Source organism: Trachypithecus francoisi, unplaced genomic scaffold, assembly GCF_009764315.1.
Source record: "Trachypithecus francoisi isolate TF-2019V2 unplaced genomic scaffold, Tfra_2.0 Lachesis_group16, whole genome shotgun sequence".
Taxonomy (NCBI): domain Eukaryota; kingdom Metazoa; phylum Chordata; class Mammalia; order Primates; family Cercopithecidae; genus Trachypithecus; species Trachypithecus francoisi.
This window is the reverse complement of record NW_022681461.1, coordinates 3,338,778-3,359,182: the sequence shown is the minus strand read 5'-3', so window position 1 is coordinate 3,359,182 and position 20,405 is coordinate 3,338,778. Positions and strand designations below refer to the sequence as shown.

At 44.6% G+C, this 20,405-nt stretch overlaps 1 protein-coding gene and 1 pseudogene across 1 annotated transcript; both read left to right on the top strand.

Moving 5' to 3' along the window:
* The first annotated feature begins 6,359 nt into the window (after positions 1 to 6,359).
* Positions 6,360 to 7,914, top strand: LOC117099455 (prothymosin alpha-like). The gene is made up of 3 exons (XM_033238793.1): positions 6,360 to 6,394; positions 6,998 to 7,074; positions 7,388 to 7,914. The coding sequence occupies exons 1-3, from the start codon at positions 6,360 to 6,362 to the stop codon at positions 7,810 to 7,812; spliced, it is 537 nt and encodes a 178-aa protein (XP_033094684.1). The 3' UTR covers positions 7,813 to 7,914.
* A 5,012-nt stretch (positions 7,915 to 12,926) lies between these two features.
* LOC117099454 lies at positions 12,927 to 16,266 on the top strand (annotated as a pseudogene).
* The last annotated feature ends 4,139 nt before the right edge of the window (positions 16,267 to 20,405 follow it).

Sequence of the window (20,405 nt, the reverse complement as noted above, 5' to 3'; positions counted from 1 at the left end):
TGTGGTAAAATTGACTTTTCTTATGTACAGTTCTATCAGTTTAATTTTTTTTTTTTTTAAACAGGGTCTCACTGTCACCCAGGCTGAAGTACACTGGCACGATCACAGCTCACTGCAGCCTCCACCTCCTGGGCTCCAGTGATCCTCTCACCTCAGGCTCCCAAGTAGCTGGGACTACAGGCATGCACCATCACACCGGGCTAATTTTTGTATTTTTTGCAGAGACGGGGTTTTGCCATGTTGTCCAGGCTGGTCTTAAACACCTTGGCTCAAACGATCCTCCAGCCTTGGCCTCCCAAAGTCCTGGGATTACAGGCATAAGCCACCGTGACTGGCCAGTTCCAGAAGTTTTAAAAAATACAGATTCATATAGCCACTGCTTCAATGCAGACACAAAAAAGCTCTGTCACCCTAAGAAACTCCCTCGTGCCGCTCCCTTAAGGCCACATTCTCCCACTAACTCCTGGCAACCACTGATTTGTTCTCTAACATTTAGAGTTGCATCTTTTTGAGGTTGTCATATAAATGAAATAATACAATGTGTACACCTTTGAGACGGGCTTCTTTCACTCAGAATGTGACCTCTGAGATCCAACCAGCTTGCTGGGCCCCTTTTTTTTCGGGGTAGTATTCCATTCACCCTATGGATGTACCAAAGACTACTTACCCATTTACCAGCGGGAGAAGTTTTCAGTTGTTTCCAGTTTGGGGGTATTACAAACAAAGCTTTATGAAACACTGCTATACAAGTTTTCATGTGACCATAACTTTTGTTTGTTTGTTCGCTTGCTTGTTTGTTTGTTTGTTTTTGAGACGGAGTCTCGCTCTGTCGCCCGGACTGGAATGCAGTGGCGTGATCTCCACTCACTGCAAGCTCCGCCTCCCGGGTTCCCGCCATTCTCCTGCCTCAGTCTTCTGAGTAGCTGGGACTACAGGTACCCACCACCACGCCCGGCTAATTTTTTTGTATTTTTAGTAGAGACGGGGTTTCACCATGTTAGCCAGGATGGTCTCGATCTGCTGACCTTGTGATCTGCCTGCCTCGGCCTCCCAAAGTGTTGGGATTACAGGCGTGAGCCACCGCGCCCGGCCATAACTTTTCATTTGCTAAGGTAGATACCTAGGAGTGGGACTGGTGGGTCATATAGTAAGCATATGTTTAACTTTATAAAAGGCTGACAAGCGTTCTTCCAGAGTGACTGCGTCATTCTGCATTCCCACCAGCAATGTGTGCAAGTTCCAGTCACTCCACATTCTTGACACATCACTTGGTCAGGTCAGTTTTTTTATTTTAGCTAATGGTGTGGTATCTTACTATGGTGTTTTTGTTTTGTTTTTATGGAGGCAAGGTCTCACTCTGTCGCCCAGGCAGGGGTGCAGTGGCGCTATCATAGCTCACTGTAATTTCAATCTCCAGGGCTCAAATAATCCTCTCACTTCAGCCTCCCGAGTAGCTGAGACTACAGGGGTGTGCCACCATGCCCAGCTATTTTTTATTTTTAGTAGAGACAGGGTCTCACTATGTTGACCAGGCTGGTCTGGAACTCCTGAGCTCAAGCAATCCTCCTGCCTTGGCTTCCCAAAATGCTGGCATTACAGGCATGAGCCACTGCCCCCAGCCTCACTATGGTTTTAATTTGCACTTCCTGATGGCTAATGATGTTGAAAATATTTTCTTGTGCTTATTTTCCATTGATATAACTTCTTTGATGAAGTATCTGCTCAAGTCTTTTACCCATTTTTTACTTAAACTCTATTTTCCTTCTGTTGAGTTTTGAGAGGTCTTTATATTCTCTGAATACCAGTCTTTGTCAGATAAGTGATTTCTCAACATTTTCTCCAAGTCTGTGGTGTGTATTTTTCTTCTCTTCACAGTGTATTTTGCAGAGCAGGGTTTTTAAATTTTATGAAATCCAACTTGTCATGTTTTTAGTGGATTAGGCTTTTGACATCATATCTAAGAACTTTTTGTCTGACTTCAGTTCATGAATATTTTCTTCTGTTTTCTTTTTTAAATATGCTTTGAATTTTCACATTTACATGTATAATCAATTTTTAGTTAGTCTGTGTATAAGGTGAAATTTAGGTCAAGGTTCATTTTTTTGCAGGATGACTAATTATTCCAACACTGGTTTTGGAAAGACTGTCCTTTCTCCTTTGAATTACTTTTGCACCTTTGCCAAAAATCAATTGGCCATCACCTCATACCCATCAGAATAACTACTGTAAAACAAAACGAAAAACAGAAAATAATGAGTGTTGCTGTCAGAGGCGTTTGCGCCAGAGCAACTCCATCTTGAATAGGAGCTGGGTAAAAGAAGGCTGAGACCTGCTGGGCTGCATTCCCAGGAGGCTAGGCATTCTAAGTCACAGGATGAGACAGGAGGTCGGCACAAGATACAGGCCACAAAGACCTTGCTGATAAAACAGGTTGCAGTAAAGAAGCCGGACAAAACCCACCAAAACCAAGATGGTGATGACAGTGGACATCTGGTGGTCCTCGCTGCTCATTATACACTAATTATAATGCATTAGCATGCTAAGAGACACTCCCACCCGCACCATGACCATTTACAAATGCCATGGCAATGTCAGGAAGTTGCCCTATATGGTCTAAAAAGGGGAGGAACCCTCAGTTCTGGGGATTTCCCACCCCTTTCCCAGAAAACTCATGAATAATCCACCCATTGTTTAGCATACCATCAAGAAATAACTATAAGTCAAGCAGCCCATGCTGCAGCTCTGCCTATAGAGCAGCCACTGTTTATTCTTTATTCCCTTACTTTTTTTTTTTTTTTTTTTTTTGAGACCGAGTCCTGCTCTGTCACCCAGGCTGGAGTGCTGGAGTGCAGTGGTGCTATCTTGGCTCACTACAACCTCTGCCTCCTGGGTTCAAGCAACTCTCCTGCCTCAGCCTCCCGAGCAGCTGGGACTACAGGTACACACCACTATGCTCAGCTAATTTTTGTATTTTTATTAGAGATGGGGTTTCACCATATTGGCCAGGCTGGTCTCCAACTCCTGACATTGTGATCCACCCACGTCAGCCTCCCAAAGTGCTGGGATGACAGGCATGAGCCACCGCGCCTGGCCTATTCCTTTACTTTCTTAATAAACCAGCTTTCACTTTACTGTATGGACTTGTGTCCACGAACCCTCTCTTGGGGTCTGGGTCAGGACCCCTTTTTGGTAACACTGGCAAGAATATGGAGAAACTGAAACTCTTGAGCACTGTTGTCATGAGAATGTAAAATGGTGTAGCCACTAAGGTAAAGAGTATGGCGGCTCCTCAAAAAATTAAAGAAAGAATTACACTATGATCCAGCAATTCTACTTCTGGGTATATATTAATAATAATATATACTAAATAATATATACTACTAATAATAACCAAACTTGATTTATCCTACTGTACTCTCCCAACACAGAGTACTTCAGACACCAGATGTGTGTGGGGTTCTCCCCAAGACTGCCCCTCACTTCCTATGCCAATTGCAAGCCCCAGGTTGCTTTACCTGCACTTCTGACTGACTGGCTAGAAATGGGGGATCCCCACCTCTGGTCCGATTAATTGCTAGAGTGGCTCACAGAACTCAGGAAAACACTTAACTTTTAACTTACATTTACCAGTTTCTTATAAAGACTATTACAAAGGATGCTGATGAAAAGATGCCTAGGGTAAAAGATGAAAACGGATGTGGAGCTTTTATAGCCTCCCAGGCATGCCACCCTCCAGGAACTTTCACAAGTTCAACTATTCAGAAATTTCCCACACCCTGTCATTTGCAGGTTTTTATAGAAGCTTTGGTAGGTAGGCATAATTGCTTAAACCATTGACCACTGGTTATCAACTCAACCTTGAGCCCGTTTTTCCTCTCTAAAGGATGGGGCTAGGGCCAAAAGTCCCAACCTTCTAATCATTTCTGGTGACCAGCCCCCATCCTGAAGCTACCAGCCATCTGTCAACTCATTAGCGTACAAAAAGACATCACTTTGGAGATTCCAAGGATCTTAGGAGTTGTATGCCAGGAAATTGGAACAAAGACCAAATATATATTTCACAGTATAACAATACCCAAAAGAATTGAAAACAGGGAATTGAACAGATATTTGTATACCCATGTTCATAGCAGCATTATTCACAATAACCAAAAGGTAGAAGGAACCCAAGTGCCCATCTATGAATGAATGGATATACAAGATGTAGTATACATATACGAGAGAATATTATTCAGTGTTAAAAAGGAAAGAAATTCTGACAAATGCTACAATATGGATGAATTTTGAGGACATTACATTAAGTGAAATAAGCCAGTCACAAATACTATATGATTACTTTTATGAGGCACCTAAAATAGTCAAGCTTATAGAAAGAGAAAGTAGAATGGGGATTGCCAGGAGCTGGGGAAAGGAGAAAAGGGCAGTTGTTGTTTAACAGAAATAGAGTTTGTTTTGCAGGACAAAAAAGTTCCAGAAAGTAGTTGTACAACAATATGAATGTATTAAACCATACTGAACTGTACACTTAAAAATGGTTATGATGGTAAATTTATGTTACATGTATTTTACCATAATTTAAAACAATCAATTGGCCATATTTGTGAGGATCTATGTGTGGGTTCCATTCTATATGTCTAAGTCTTCTCCAATATCACACTGCCTTGATTTCTGTAGCTTGATAGTGTCTTTTTTTTTTTTTTTTTTTTTGAGACGGAGTCTTGCTCTGTCGCCCAGGCTGGAGTGCAGTGGCACATTCTCGGCTCACTGCAAGCTCCGCCTCCCAGTTTCACACCATTCTCCTGCCTCAGCCTCCTGAGTAGCTGGGACTACAAGCGCCCGCCACCACGCCTGGCTAATTTTTTTGTATTTTTAGTAGAGACGGGGTTTCACCGTGTTAGCCAGAATGGTCTCAATCTCCTGACTTTGTGATTTGCCCACCTCGGCCTCCCAAAGTGCTGGGATTACAAGCGTGAGCCACCGTGCCTGGTCTTTTTTTTTTTTTGAGACGGAGTCTCGCTCTGTCGCCCAGGCTGGAGTGCAATGGCATGATCTCAGCTCCCTGCAACCTCCGTCTCCCGGGTTCAAGCAATTCTCCTGTCTCAGCCTCCTGACTAGCTGGGATTACAGGAGCCTGCCACCACGCCCAGCTAATTTTTGCATTTTTAGTAGAGATGGGGTTTCACTATGTTGGCCAGGCTTGTCTCGAACTCCTGACCTCTGGTGATCCGCCCACCTTGGCCTCCCAAAGTGCTGGAATTACAGGTGGGAGCCACTGTGCCTGGCCTTGATAGTGTCTTAAAGTTGAACATTGCTTATTTTTTATTTGGGGGAAGGGGGTGAGGTAAGATGGATAGCTATAAACAGAACCACTAGTATTGTAAATATATTCTTAAATAAACACAGTGGACACAGTCTGATAAGTTTTATGCTGAGAAAGATGGGACCATGTTATATTCCTTTGTTTTCCAGTGCCCAGGCCAGTGCCTAACTACCATGGAGTAAGCACTCAATACATGAGAAACAGTCTTGGAAAAACATAATCTGAGCACACAGAATATTTTCCAGTGTGCACTACAAAACACATGTAGTCAAAAATATCCATAGAAGTGCTGCTTAGAATGGGGCAAAAGCCCAAGGGAAAAACCACCCTCGCAGGGTTAATGAGAATTACAAGCCAGGCTTTAGGCTGAATTGTGGTCAGGCATCAACCAGGGTGCACTGGTGTGCTCTGACTCATCTCCCTGCAGCTGCTAACCAATCGAGGGTCACACAGCACACTGACCACCTGCTCCCCCACTGCTCCCATAGATAGAATCTGACACGAGACCTTTTTACCTAAGAATTGCTTAAGGTGTTTTTCAGATCCTGAATTCCAGCAGAATGGCTGATGCCAACCCGTCTGAAGACCCCTACCAAGAAACCGATTCAGCATCTCCTGGTCCCATGACTTCACCCCCAACTTCTCAACCAATCAGCAATCCCCATACTTTAGACCATCACCTGTCCAGACCCCTTAAAATCCCCATCCCCAAACCTCTCAGGGAGGCAGATTTGAAGAGTCCTCTCATCTTGTCTTCTTGTTCAGCTGCCCTACAATTATTCAACTCTTTCTCTGCTGCAATCCCCACTGTTTTGGTGCATTGGTTTGTTACCATGCAACAGGAAATCGAACCTGATGGTTCTATAACCATATTCAAGTGAAACTGAGAAATAACTATATCAATGTGAAACAGAGAGGTGTGACTTAGAAATTGTGCACATTGGGTGTCACAGCTTCCCTATACTTTGTGTTTTCATACTGACCTTGTTCACACTAATAAAGTGCCAACTTTGACTGCCTGATTGTGATTCTGATGACGATGAGAAGGAGGAAGAGGAGGAGAATAGGAATATGGTAAGAAGATTTTAAACCACTTTCTTTTCTCATCTTCCAAGTATTTACAAGTGGCTCCGTTTTTCCAAGTATTCCTTTCTTTCTACAGAACTTCCATTAAAATAAAAAACAATTCTAAATCAAGCCTTATGGACAAGAATTAATGGTTCTCCCTAATATATCCCAAATCAGTGTGTCATTTGGGCAAGTCACTTCTCTCCCAGATTGTTATTTGTCCTACATGTAACTGGGGTTTTGCAACAGATATTACTCTTCCTTCTCCTTTCCAGGTCTGTTAGAAACTTTACTAGGAAAGCCTGAAAGTAAAATCTGTACTGTATATAAATCCAGAGAAATGCTGATACTGACTAAATAATTTCCTCAAATCCAGTCACCTTTCTATGGGAAAATTCCTCATCTTAACAGTGTTTCATGCATAAAGTCATTTGGCCTCTTAACTGCATTGTTGGATATTTTTAAGACCAAAAGCTTGCTAAACCCAGAACAGTGAAAGCATTCAGTTGAAAATAAAGTGAAAAGCCACATATGTCTTAGAGGGAGAAAACAGTGCTAATGATTTTAGGCTTTAATAGTTTCAAGATCCCGACTGGCTGCTCTCAAAAGCCATCTTTGCATTGTTCCTTGTCGGGCTCCTTGCTGGCCACGGACTCCGGCAGCTTTATCGCCAGAGTCCCTGAACTGTGCGTGCGTTCCTTCCTTCCTTCCTTTTTGTTTTCTGTTTTGTTTTGTTTTTATGGTTTTTTTTTTTTTTTTTTTTTTTTTTTTTTTGAGACAGAGTCTCGCTCTGTCACCCGGGCTGGAGTGCAGTGGCACGATCTCAGCTCACTGCAAGCTCCGCCTCCCGGGTTTACGCCATTCTCCTGCCTCAGCCTCCCGAGTAGCTGGGACTACAGACGCCTGCCTAATTTTTTTGAACCACCTGGCTATTTTTTTTGTATTTTTAGTAGAGACGGGGTTTCAGCCAGGATGGTCTCGATTTGCTGACCTCGTGATCCACCCGCCTCGGCCTCCCAAAGTGCTGGGATTACAGGCGTGAGCCACCGTGCCCAGCTCTCGCTTTCTTTTTAATCTCCTGCATCAGATCACCGGCGTGCCGCACCCTGTCAGATGCAGCCGTAGACACCGGCCCCGAAATCATCACCAAGGACTTAAAGGAGAAGAAGGAAGTTGTGGAAGAGGTGGAAAATGGAAGAGACGCCCCTGCTAAGGGGAATGCTAGGGAGCAGGAGGCTGACAATGAGGTAGATGAGGAAGAGGAAGAAGGTGGGGAGGAAGAGGAGGAAAAAGAAGGTAATGGTGAGGAAGAGGATGGAGATGAAGACGAGGAAGCTGAGTCTGCTACAGGCAAGTGGGCAGCTAAAGATGATGAGGATGATGATGTCTATACCAACAAGCAGAAGACCAACAAGGATGACTAGACAGCAAAAAAGGAAAAGTCAAACTGAAAAAAAAAAGGCCACTGTGACCTATTCACCCTCCATTTCCTGTCTCAGAATCTAAAGGTGATCACCTTCCAGTACTGAGGCCCGCCCGCCACGGGCAGTGCCACCCACAGATAACACACACTCTCCACCACCCAACCCAAACCGTAAGAATTTGCAACAAGGGAGGAAAAAGAACCAAAATTTCCAAGGCCCTGATTTTTTTCTTAAAAGTACTTTAAGAAAAGAAATGTTTGTGTTTTTTATTTACATTTTATATTTTTGTACATATTGTTAGGGTCAGCCACCTTTAATGATCTCGGATGACCAAAGCAGCCTTCGGACCGTTCTCTGTCCTACTTCTGACTTTACTTGTGGTGTGACTGTGACCACGTTCATTATAATCGCAAACGAGAAAAAAAAAAAAAAAACTTGTAAAAAAAAGCAAAAACGACAACAGAAAAGCAATCTTATTCCCACCATTCCAGTAACTTTTTTGTGTACGTACTTAGCTGTACTGTAAGTAGTTTGTATGAGATGGTTAAAAAGGCCGGCTGGCGTGGCGGCTCACGCCTGTAATCCCAGCACTTTGGGAGGCCAAGGCGGGCAGATCACCTGAGGTTGGGAGTTCAAGACCAGCCTGGCCAACATGGAGAAACCCTGTCTCTACTAAAAATACAAAAAATTAGCCGGGCATGATGGCTCATGCCTATAATCCCAGCTACTTGAGAGGCTGAGGCAGGAGAATAACTTGAACCCGAGAGGCAGAGGTTGTGGTGAGCCAAGATCCACCATTGCACTGCAGTCTGGGCAACAAGAATGAAACTCTGTTTTGAAAAACAAAACAAAACAAAACAAAAACAGGCCAGGTGCAGTGGCTTACACCTGTAATCCCAGGCCTTTCTTTGGGGGTCGCTGAGGCGGGCAGGTCACGAGGTCAGGAGTTTGAGACCATCCTAGCCAACATGGTGAAACCCCGTCTTTACTAAAAATACAAGAAATTAACTGGGTGTAGTGGCAGGTGCCTGTAATCCCAGCTACTCATGAAGTGGAGGTTGCAGTGAGCTGAGATTGTGCCACTGCACTCCAGCCTGGGCAACAGAGTGAGATTCCGTCTCAAAAACAAAAAGGCCAAAGATAAAAGGTTTCTTTTCTTTCCTTTTATTTTTATTTTTTTAAGATGGAGTCTCGCTGTGTCACCCAGGCTGGAGTGCAGTGGCACAATCTTGGCTCACTGTAACCTCCACCTCCCAGGTTCAAGTGATTCTCCTGCCTCAGCCTCCCGAGTAGCTGGGATTACAGGCATACGCCATCACACCCAGCTAATTTTTGTATTTTTAGTAGAGACGGGGTTTCACCATGTTGGCCAGGCTGGTCTTGAACTGCCCTCATGATCTGCCCGCCTCAGCCTCCCAATGTGCTGGGGTTACAGGCATGAGCCACTGTGCCTGACCTTTTTTTTTTTTTTTCTTTTTTTGTCTATGAAGTTGCTATTTTTTGGGGGGGGCCTGTTTGATGTATGTGTGAAACAATGTTGTCCAACAATAAATAGGAATTTTATTTTGCTGAGTTGTTCTTAAAAAAAAAAAAACTAGCTGCAATGTCCCAGAGAGAAAAGTAATACACAAGTAGGCTTTCAAAAATATCAAGGTTATTGGTGTTTAAAATCAAACTATGGCTAGGCACGGTAGCTCACGCCTGTAATCCCAGCACTTTGGGAGGCTGAGGAGGGAGGATCACTTCATGCCAGAAGTTCAAGACCAGCCTGGCCAACATGGTGAAACTAAAAATACAAAAATTAGCCAGGTGTAGTGGTGTACACCTGTAATCCCAGCTACTTGGAGGCTGAGGCAGGGGAACCACTTGAACCTGGGAGGCGGAGGTTGCAGTGAGCTGAGATCACACCACTGCACTATGGTCTGGGTGACACAGTGAGACTCCATTTCAAAAAAATGTTAAAATAAAATCAAACCATTAGAGTAGTTCAGACTTCCCCCTAACACTTGCAGGGCCCAGACTAAGAATGCAAAAGAAGGCCCAAATATGCTACATCCAGGTATTTAAGTTGCAAATCGAATTAAACTGTCAGAGAAAACATGCTCTATCTTCCTAGCTTGACAACTGCACCTTTCTAAAATATTAAACTTTTTTTTTGGCAGGGGGTGTGGAGGGGACAGAGACTCACTCTGATGCCCAGCCTGGAGTGCAGTGGCATGATCTTGGCTTGCTGCAACCTCCACCTCTCGAGTTCAAGCAATTCTCCTGCCTCATCCTCCCAAGTAGCATGATTACAGGCGTGGGCCACCACACCTGGCTAATTTTTGTAATTTTTTTAGTAGAGACAGGGTTTCACCATGTTGACCAGGCTGGTCTCAAACTCGTAACCTCAGGTGATCTGCCCACCCCAGCTTCCCAAAGCGCTGGGATTACAGAACATTAAACTTTTAAAATTGGTTTAAAGCTCTATTTCTCCTAAAGTTAAAAATGGAGCTAGTGCAATGGTGTGCACCTATAAACTCAGCTACCCAGGAGGCTGAGGCAGAAGGATTGCTTGGCTCAAGAGTTTGAGACCAGCCTGGGCAACACAGCGAGACCTTGTCTCAGAAAAAAAAAAAAGGCAAAATGTCAAGATAATTGAGTGTTATTATGGTTGAAAGTGTCTGGATGCTCTAATGATAAGCTGGTGATTTGGAGATGAGCAAAAAAATAAAATACATATTGCATTTTTTTTTTTTTGGCCTTCACTTATTTTATTTTCCAAGACGGAGTCTCACTCTATCACCCAGGCTGGAGTGCAGTGGTGCGATCTCGGCTCACTGCAACCTCTGTCTCCAGGGTTCAAGCAATTCTCCTGCCTCAGCCTCCTGAGTAGCTGGGATTACAGGCATGCACTGCCATGCCCGGCTAATTTTTGTATTTTTAGTAGAGACGGGGCTAGTCCTACATACATACAAATGTAAGAATAGCATGCATCATTCAGTGTTACAAAATGTTTCTCAGGTGCTATACGCAACTGTGGTGAATACCAAAGTAATGTAAGTACCTCAGGAATCAGAACTGGAATGTGACAAGAACATGAATGCTCAGCATACCAATATTTCAATTTGGCAAGAGCTAATTGCTTTCATGCTATCCACGTGTAAGGATTTGGCAGGCAATTATGTTTGTTTCTTTCCTAAGTGCTTCTTCCTCTGTAATCCTTCCTCTAATTGGAACAGTATCTGCTTTGACATCAATGGCATACAACCCACAAACTCTCATGACCTTCGTATGCAGATGCCTTGTGTTTTGGGAGCATAGATCAAGAGATATCTCTTGGTGAGCAGCGTTGCACATAAGCGTGGGTGTTTAGGGCTTTAGGTCATGCTGTGCCAGAATAGGGCATGGGGTCCTGAGAGACGAAAGTACCATTTGCCTGTAACAAAGCAACATAGGTATTGGGGTGTATAAAATGTGTTGGGGTGCTAGGGTTCAGAGCAGGGTCCCTCTTGCCTGGGTCTAAAGGAGATACTGCTGCAGTTCATAAACAAAACATTTGTACTAATTATGCCAAGAAAATTCTTTGTTCAACCTGATTCTACCCCTTTTAGGTATCCAATATAATAAATTACAACTCCATAGTATTAAATTAATGTCTTCTTAAAGTAGAATCATAAGAACAACAGAGAAATATAATAATAAGGGAAACAATAAATTGGGGTCCTGTTCACTAGCAAGTCGTGCCTATTCATTGTTGAAAATGTGAAAATTAAGGTAAATAGCATTATTTCCTAAAGCACGTACACAGGGTAGAGCTGTTGTAATTGGGTTTTTGTCTTTTTGCAGTTCAAAAAGTTTCCTAGGCCGGATGCAGTGGCTCACACCTGTAATCTCAGCATTCCGGGAGGCTGAGGTGGGCAGATCACCTGAGGTCAGGAGTTTGAGACCAGCCTGGCCAACATGACGAAACCCCATCTCTACTAAAAATTACCCACTTTCTCTAGTTCATTCAACAGTGGGATTCCTGTGGATTTATGTTTCTAGTTTTGTGGGGGAAAATCAGAACTACTTTCCCAGAGGAAGTAAAAGTTAAGCTGAGACTTAAGGAGATGGCATTCAGCCACGTGAAGTGCAGTAATCCAGGTAAAGTATCGACCTACATATCCCCCTAGTTCTCAGTAGTACTCAGGGGACATTCCCATTAGTGATGATTCACGTGGCAGTGAGCAGGCGAGGCAGCTGACTGTCACACAGGACCACTGTTGGTTTTACTCCTAGCTATTTCTCTTGCTCAAGCAGTAGTATACAAGTGGACATGTCATATATTAAAAAATACATATTCAATATATACAAATATGTATCATATATTATTTATATTATATATATCTATAGGTATCCATCTATCTATCTAGGAAACAACATTAAGAAATGTAAGAGCTGGTGCCTTGCACTGGAGAAGTTTATACAGCAGTGAAGGATATAAACAGGAGAATCAGACTTAGGGAAAGTGAATAAGGAAAAAACATGACAAAATGGCAGGTGAGTGAGTCACCTGCATCATACTTGCACTTAAAGCTTCATCTCTTCACTCCCTGAACAACCAGTGAAACAGAAGGCAAGGATAGGGGAACTGGCTGCCAGCTGATTTTGATGTCTTGTGCCACCAAGAACTTCTTTCTGGCCTGGAACAATGGCTTGTGCCTGTAATCCCAGCACTTTGGAGGCTAAGGCGGGTGGATCACTTGAGGCCAGGGGTTTGAGACCAGCCTGGCCAACATGGTGAAACCCTGTCTCCACAAACAATACAAAAATCAGCCAGGCATGATGGCACACACTTCTAGTCCCAGCTACTTGGGAGGCTAAGGCATAAGAATCGCTTGAACCCGGAAGGTGGATTTGCAGTGAGCTGAGATCGCGCCACTGCACTCCAGCCTGGGTGACAGAGCAAGACTCTGTCTCTGGAAAAAAAAAAAGAAGTTATTTCTGATATCCGGGACCTCTTCCGTCAGAAAGAAAAACACCACAAAAAGAAACCAGTCACCCCATTACAGTGTGCAGGTAAAGAGCACTGAGTTAGACCTTTTCCTCCAAGGGCTGGTCCCAAGCTGCAACCTAGGCACTCCTATAGCTAGATGCCTGTGGCGTGCAGCGGCTCCGCAGCCCGAGGCCTTTGCTTTGCGAAGGCTGGGCTCATCCCACTCACGTGGGCCTGGTGAAGAGGGAAGGGAGGAGAGCCAAAGGTGTGGGGCAAGAGAGGGTGAGGAGAAACAAGGAAGACAGAGACTGCAGCACTCTATGGTCAATGGCATAAAGGACAGTTGGCCACCTGTTGTCAGGGCCACTGGCACAACCTCCTGCCACTCCCATGCATGGGAGGGGAAGGGCTGGGCCTGGGTGCTACCTGGGAGGGGCATCCATCTGTAATCTGGATCCCGGCTCCACCTGTGCCCCTTCCCCTCTGGCGCTCCCACCCTCACCTGCGTCTGTCTGCCGGGTTCAGTCTTTCCTTCAGGGGAAACCTCTGGCACTGTTTGTCCAGGTAAAATCAGAGCCCCGGCTTTATTCTGGGAAGTTCTGACTAATAATTACTGGGGAGAAGAGGAAGGAAGCAATGCAGTAAATGAAGAAAGGAGTAGGCGCTGCTGAGGCCTCCACCACTGTGTTGTCACCGTGCTGTTGTGGTGCTGCTGTCAGCACCCCCGGCCCCCTCAAACCTTTCCATTTCTTACCTACGTTTGGTCTCATTAATTCACATCTAGAAATGTATTCAAATGAAAAACAATCCAGGATGTATGCATACATTAATTTTCAGGGATGTTTAGCAAGGCTATTTGTGGTAGAAAAATTGGAAGCCGGAAGCTACATAAATAACTAACAATAGGTGACTGATTCTAAATCATGGAATTTCATTTGGTAAAACTTTGCTTTTTGAGACAGAGTCTAGCTCTGTCACGCAGGCTGGAGTGCAATGGTGCAATCTTGGCTCACTGCAGCCTCTGCCTCCTGGCTTCAGGTGATTCTCCTACCTCAGCCTCCGAAGTAGCTGGGATTACAGGCGCCCACCACCACGCCCAGCTATTTTTTGGAATTTTAGTAGAGACAAAGTTTCACTGTGTTGGCCAGGCTGGTCTCAAACTCCTGACCTCGTGATCCGCCAGCCTCAGCCTCCCAAAGTGCTGGGATTACAAGCATGAGCCACCGCACCTGGCCAGAGTTTTTTTTTTTAGACAGGGTCTCACTCTTTGTCCAGAATGCAGTACAGTGGCATAATCATGACTCACTACAGTCTCCAATTCCTGGGATCAAGCAATCCTCCTGCCTCAGCTTCCTGAGTAGCTGGGATTACAGATTCACACCACCACCCCTGGCTAAATTTGTGTGTGTGTGTGTGTGTGTGTGTGTGTGCGCGTGTGTGGAGATGGGGGTCTCTCTGTGTTGCCCAGGCTGGTCATGAACTCCTGGGCTCAAGCCATCCTTGCACCTTGGTCTCCTGAAGTGCTGGGATTGTAGGCCTAGGCGACCATACCCAGCCTTTTAGTAGTATTTATTGCACATATTTAAAGTCATTTTATGGGAGAATATATATGATTGACAGAAAATGCTCACTATAGGCCAGGCACGGTGGCTCACGCTTATAATCCCAGCATTTTGGGAGGCCAAGGCAGGTGGATCACTTGAGGTCAGGAGTTCGACACCAGCCTGGCCAATATGATGAAAGCCTGTCTGTACTAAAGATACAAAAATTAGCTGGGCGAGGTGGCCTGTGCCTGTAGTCCTAGCTACTTGGGAAGCTGAGCAGGAAGAATTGCTTGAACTCTGGAGGTGGAGGTTGCAGTGAGCTGAGATCATGCCACTGCACTCCAGCCTGGGCAACAGAGGGAGGCTCCGTCTCATAAAAAAAAAAAAAAAAAAGGCCCACTATATATTGAGTGGGGAGAAAGCAGTTTACAAAACAGATTTTGGCTGGCTTCAAAAGAAAACAGGGAGACAGGCCGGGCGCGGTGGCTCAAGCCTGTAATCCCAGCACCTTGGGAGGCCGAGACGGGCGGATCACGAGGTCAGGAGATCGAGACCATCCTGGCTAACACTGTGAAACCCCGTCTCTACTAAAAAATACAAAAAACTAGCCGGGCGAGGTGGCGGGCGCCTGTAGTCCCAGCTACTCGGGAGGCTGAGGCAGGAGAATGGCGTGAACCGGGAGGCGGAGCTTGCAGTGAGCTGAGATCCGGCCACTGCACTCCAGCCCGGGCGACAGAGCGAGACTCCGTCTCAAAAAAAAAAAAAAAAAAAAAAGAAAACAGGGAGACATAATACGGATGGGCAGAGACAGGAAAGTGGTATCTCTAGGTAGCTGGATGCTAGGAATAAATATTATGCCACGTTATTTTTGCAAAGATAAGAGAAAAAAGGATATTTTTTAAATTGCGGGGGTTGGCCGGGCGCGGTGGCTCAAGCCTGTAATTCCAGCACTTTGGGAGGCCGAGACGGGCGGATCACGAGGTCAGGAGATCGAGACCATCCTGGCTAACACGGTGAAACCCTGTCTCTACTAAAAAATATAAAAAATTAGCCGGGCGAGTTGGCGGGCGCCTGTAGTCCCAGCTACTCGGGAGGCTGAGGCAGGAGAATGGCGTAAACCCAGGAGGCGGAGCTTGCAGTGAGCTGAGATCCGGCCACAGCACTCCAGCCTGGGCGACAGAGCGAGACTCCGTCTCAAAAAAAATAAAAAATAAAAAAAATAAAAAATAAATTGCGGGGGTGGTCAGCAGTTCACTCACTGGTGCTCGTGGGCTTTGTTCCCTCCCTGGAAAGGGACGGAGAATTCCACATCCAGAGGGAGCCCTGCCACCCATGCTTCTGAGCTTTAAGTCACTAGGACTTCTTTCCAACTTGTGTGCTGAGGAGACTCCAATGTTGGCCTCAGTTCCCAGGCTGAACTCAGCCGCTCAGCCCATGAAAACTTCTGTATTGAGACAAAGGAAAGGATCTGTCAGAAAGCAACACCTATTGTCCTGACACTACGAAAGAGGACAGGTAACAAAGAAGCTGAAGACGGGTGGCAGAGAGAGGTGCAACATTTCAGCCCCTCAATCTAGAAATGTTAGTAGAATCAAGAACAGCTTCATAGACCGAGAGTCAGAATCCCCCGACGAAGATTCTTCATAAGAAAAAAGAAAGAAGACAGGGATGTAACTCAGCAGCAGCTATAGGGCAGGCCATGCAAGATGGGGGAAAGAACAAAAATTTTCCAAATAATCAAAATGGGAACTCTAAACTTTTTAGGTCCCAGCTTACTTTTTAAATCTCAAGCTAATCAGAACTTCGCCAGAGTCAAACGTAGCGAGCCTCCATCAGCAAGTGTTCTTCCCAAACCACCAAGGCATTTCCTTTAATTCTTCCAGTAAGGAAATAATGACATTGTAACTTAAAACCTTACTTAAAGTACAGGTACAAAATAAGATAAAGGACTAATGTTTACATTTAGCTATGTTTACACATAGTTGTCAACTGGTCTAAAACAAATTCACCAAGGGATTAATGTATTTGTGTAGAACTGTTAATATAAAAAATATAATTGACCTCATCTCATTTGTTTTACGTGTTGGGTGCACTATGATGTAATGATAGCATCAGTGCAACTTAAAGTACTAGACTAATAATTGTATTAACTATTAAGTGTTCTCAAATGAGATTTTTTTTTTTTTCTTTGAGACAGAGTCTTGCTCTGTCACCCAGGCAGAAGTGCAGTGGTGCAATCTCGGCTCACTGCAACCTCTGCCTCCTGGTTTCAAGCGATTCTCCTGCCTCAGCCTCCGGAGTAGCTGGGATTAAAGGCGTGCATCACTACGCCCAGCTAATTTTTATATTTTTTGTAGAGACGGGGTTTCACCATGTTGGCCAGACTGGTCTCAAACTCCTGACCTCAAGTGATCCGCCTGCCTTGGCCTCCCAGAGTGCTAGGATTACAGGCATGAGCCACTACACCCAGCCTCAAATGAGTAACTTTTTTTTTTTTTTTTTTTTGAGACGGAGTCTCGCTCTGCCGCCCAGGCTGGAGTGCAGTGGCCGGATCTCAGCTCACTGCAAGCTCCGCCTCCCGGGTTTATGCCATTCTCCTGCCTCAGCCTCCCGAGTAGCTGGGACTACAGGCGCCCGCCACATCGCCCGGCTAGTTTTTTGTATTTTTAGTAGAGACGGGGTTTCACCATGTTAGCCAGGATGGTCTCGATCTCCTGACCTCGTGATCCGCCCGTCTCGGCCTCCCAAAGTGCTGGGATTACAGGCTTGAGCCACCGCGCCCGGCCAAATGAGTAACTTTTAAGTGAAACCATTCGAGTTTAGATTTGGGGACTGGCAAGGGAATCAACTTTTTCTATTGAATGTTGGAGGAAAATAGTAATATAACATTATTATTCATGGATAGTAGATTGCTGAAAGTGAATCAGATTGTAAACATCTAGCTAAGACACAGGATTGAGAAGTAGGTAAACTTCTGAAAGTTCAGTATACTAGTAGCACTCAAACCAGTAATATGCCAACAACCTGATGCACTGCCAAAAGAAAATGTGAAGTTTTCCTAATAGTTGCATGTTAGTAAATTGTACAGTGGTGAAACTGGAAAGGGCACTTGGAGTTTATTAGAACGAGGCAGAGTACACCCCAACGGCCCTTTCTCTAAATGCAGTGGATAGGTGTCTGCCAACAAATACACCAAAACCATTGGCTTTTTTTTGTTTTTTTTTTTGAGACAAAGTCTCGCTCTGTCGCCCAGGCTGGAGTGCAGTGGCACAATCTCTGCTCACTGAAAGTTCCGCCTCCCAGGTTCATGCCATTTTCCTGCCTCAGCCTCCCAGGTAGCTGGGACTACAGGCACCCGCCACCACGCCTGGCTAATTTTTTGTATTTTTAGTAGAGACGGGGTTTCATCGTGTTAGCCAGGATGGTCTCGATCTCCTGACCTCGTGATCCACCTGCCTCGGCCTCCCAAAATGCTGGGATTACAGGCGTGAGCCACCGTGCCCAGCCCAATACCATTTTTTTAAAAATATAATTTAATGGTCACTCAATAGCTTACAAAATACATTTTTATGGCTGGGCATGGTGGCTCACACCTGTAATTGCAGCACTTTAGGAGGCCAAGGCAGGTGGATCCAAGGTCAGGAGTTCGAGACCAGCCTGACCAACATGATGAAACCCCACCTCTATTAAAAATACAAAAATTAGCCAGGCATGGTGGCACATGCCTGTAATCCCAGCTTACTCAGGAGGCTGAGGGAGGAGAATTGCTTGAACCCAGGAGGTGGAGGTTGCAGTGAGCCAAGATCGTGCTACTGCACTCCAGCCCAGGCAACACAGCGAGACTCCATCTCAAAAACAAAACAAAACATTTTTATATTACGGCACTGCCTAAGCTATTCTGATAGTAATGTGACCGTATCATTTCCGCAAAGCTTGCCTTGGGGAAAGGAAGCTTGCTTTTGAGAGATGTATAATGTGAAAGTTTTAAGTAACTAGGGAAGAAAGAGCCATGTAAATACATGTAATAAACTTGTAGCATATGTAAAGTTTTCTTGGCCTTTATCCTACAAAAATGGAATATTTTAGTATGAATTTGCTGAATATAAGAGTGTGGACTTTTTTTTGTTTTGTTTTTTAATAGCGTGGCCTAATTTTAAAGGTCCAAAATAAAATTTTTTTTTTTTTTTTGAAAAAAAATCACTTTATTCTGGCCGGGTACAGTGGCTCATGCCTGTATGTAATCCCAGCACTCTGGGAGGCTGAGGCAGGCGGATCATGAGGTGAGGAGATCGAGACCATCCTGGCTAACACAGTGAAACACCATCTCTACTAAAAATACAAAAAATTAGCCAGCCATGGTGGCATGTGCCTGTAGTCCCAGCTACTCGGGAGGCTGAGGCAGGAGAATCGCTTGAACCCGGGAGGCAGAGGTTGCAGACAGCCGAGATCACGCCTCTGCACTCTAGCATGGGTGACAGAGCCAGAACCATCTCAAACAAACAAACAAACAAACAAATACTTTATCTTAAAACTAAAATCTATTGCCAGGCGCAGTGGCTCACCCCTGTAATCCCAGCACTTTGGGAGGCCAAGCGGGAGCAGATTGCTTGAGGTCAGGAGTTCAAGACCAGCCTTGCCAACATAGTGAAACCCCAGCTCTATTTTTTTTTTTTTTTTTTTTAGAGATGTAGTCTCGCTCTGTCACCCAGGCTGGAGTGCAGTGGCACAATCTCGGCTCAGTGCAACCTCCGCCTCCCAGGTTCAAGCAATTCTCCTGCCTCAGCCTCCCGAGTAGCTGGGATTACAGGCGCCCGCCACCACGCCTAGCTAATTTTCATGTTTTTAGTAGAGACAGGGTTTCACCATGTTGGCCAGGTTGGTCTCAAACTCCTGACCTCGTGATACGCCTGCCTCGGCTTCCCAAAGTGCTGGAATTACAGGTGTAAGCCACTGCACCAGGCTGACAATTTGCATTTTTAACTGCTTCCCAGATGATGCTGATGCTTATGGTCCACACTTTCGAGAATCTCAGAAGCAAAGCCTTATATCCAACAACAAAATTTGCATAATTCTGTCTCCCTTTTGTCTCAACTAACAACTTAAGGGAAAGAAAATAGATTTATTAAGTATCATCCAGAATATACATAATGTCATTTTATTTAATTCTCACAACACTCTACAACTTAATTATGTTAACATCATTTTGTGGAGGAGGATGTTACATCTCAGAAATTAAGCAACTTGTTCAACATTATACAGTAAAGAAGGGGTGAACAAATGTGTTTCACTTCAGAATCTACATTCTCTGTTATAACTTGCTGCTTCTAGTGATGTTTAGCCAGCACAATTATACTAGCCCAGAATTTTAACTTCATTCTACTTTCTATGTGGTGGTCTGTCTTCTACTTCATTGTAGTCTATTTTAAAATTTTTGTTATAAACTGTTTCAAATTACCTAAAGAAGGCCAGGTACAGTGGCTCACACCTGTAATCCCAGCACTTTAGGAGTCTGAAGCAGGTGGATCACTTGAGATCAGGAGCTCGAGACCAGCCCGGCCAACATGGTGTATTATAATACACAATAAAAGATGGCTATTAAAATTGTAACTTGGGGGAAGTGTTAGCCACACTAACCACATGACAAAAGACATTATGAAAAAACACATCTTAGTGCTCACCGGTAGCACAGGTCATTGTTCCTTAGGAGCTGGTCCACCATGTTCTCCACTTGCAGAAACCAGCTGGGCACCACTTTGTAAACAAGGGGAGTGTCTCTCACATCGCCAAGTACTAACGAATAACCATATCACATACCTGTAATACATATAAATTCAATTATTTCACTCTCCTGTATAAACACAGAACCCCATCTCTCTATCAGACACACACATACTACATTCCCAGAATATATAACCTTAATAACCACTTACGGAAAAATACAAGCACATAGCTCCACAAAACATTCATCTAAACTGCCATGCCCTTGAACACACACACACACTCAAAACTCATGTAGTTCCCTATATGCCCTAAATATATCTGTGATTAACTAACATGCCGCAAATATGCAAACATGCCACCTCATTATCCCC

Coding starts and splice junctions, on each gene's coding strand:
- LOC117099455 (XM_033238793.1), top strand. CDS start 6,360: ATGAGAAGGAGGAAGAGGAGGAGAATAGGAATATG. Junction 6,395..6,997: donor AGGAGGAGAATAGGAATATG/GTAAGAAGATTT, acceptor TGCTCTCAAAAG/CCATCTTTGCATTGTTCCTT. Junction 7,075..7,387: donor ATCGCCAGAGTCCCTGAACT/GTGCGTGCGTTC, acceptor TGACCTCGTGAT/CCACCCGCCTCGGCCTCCCA.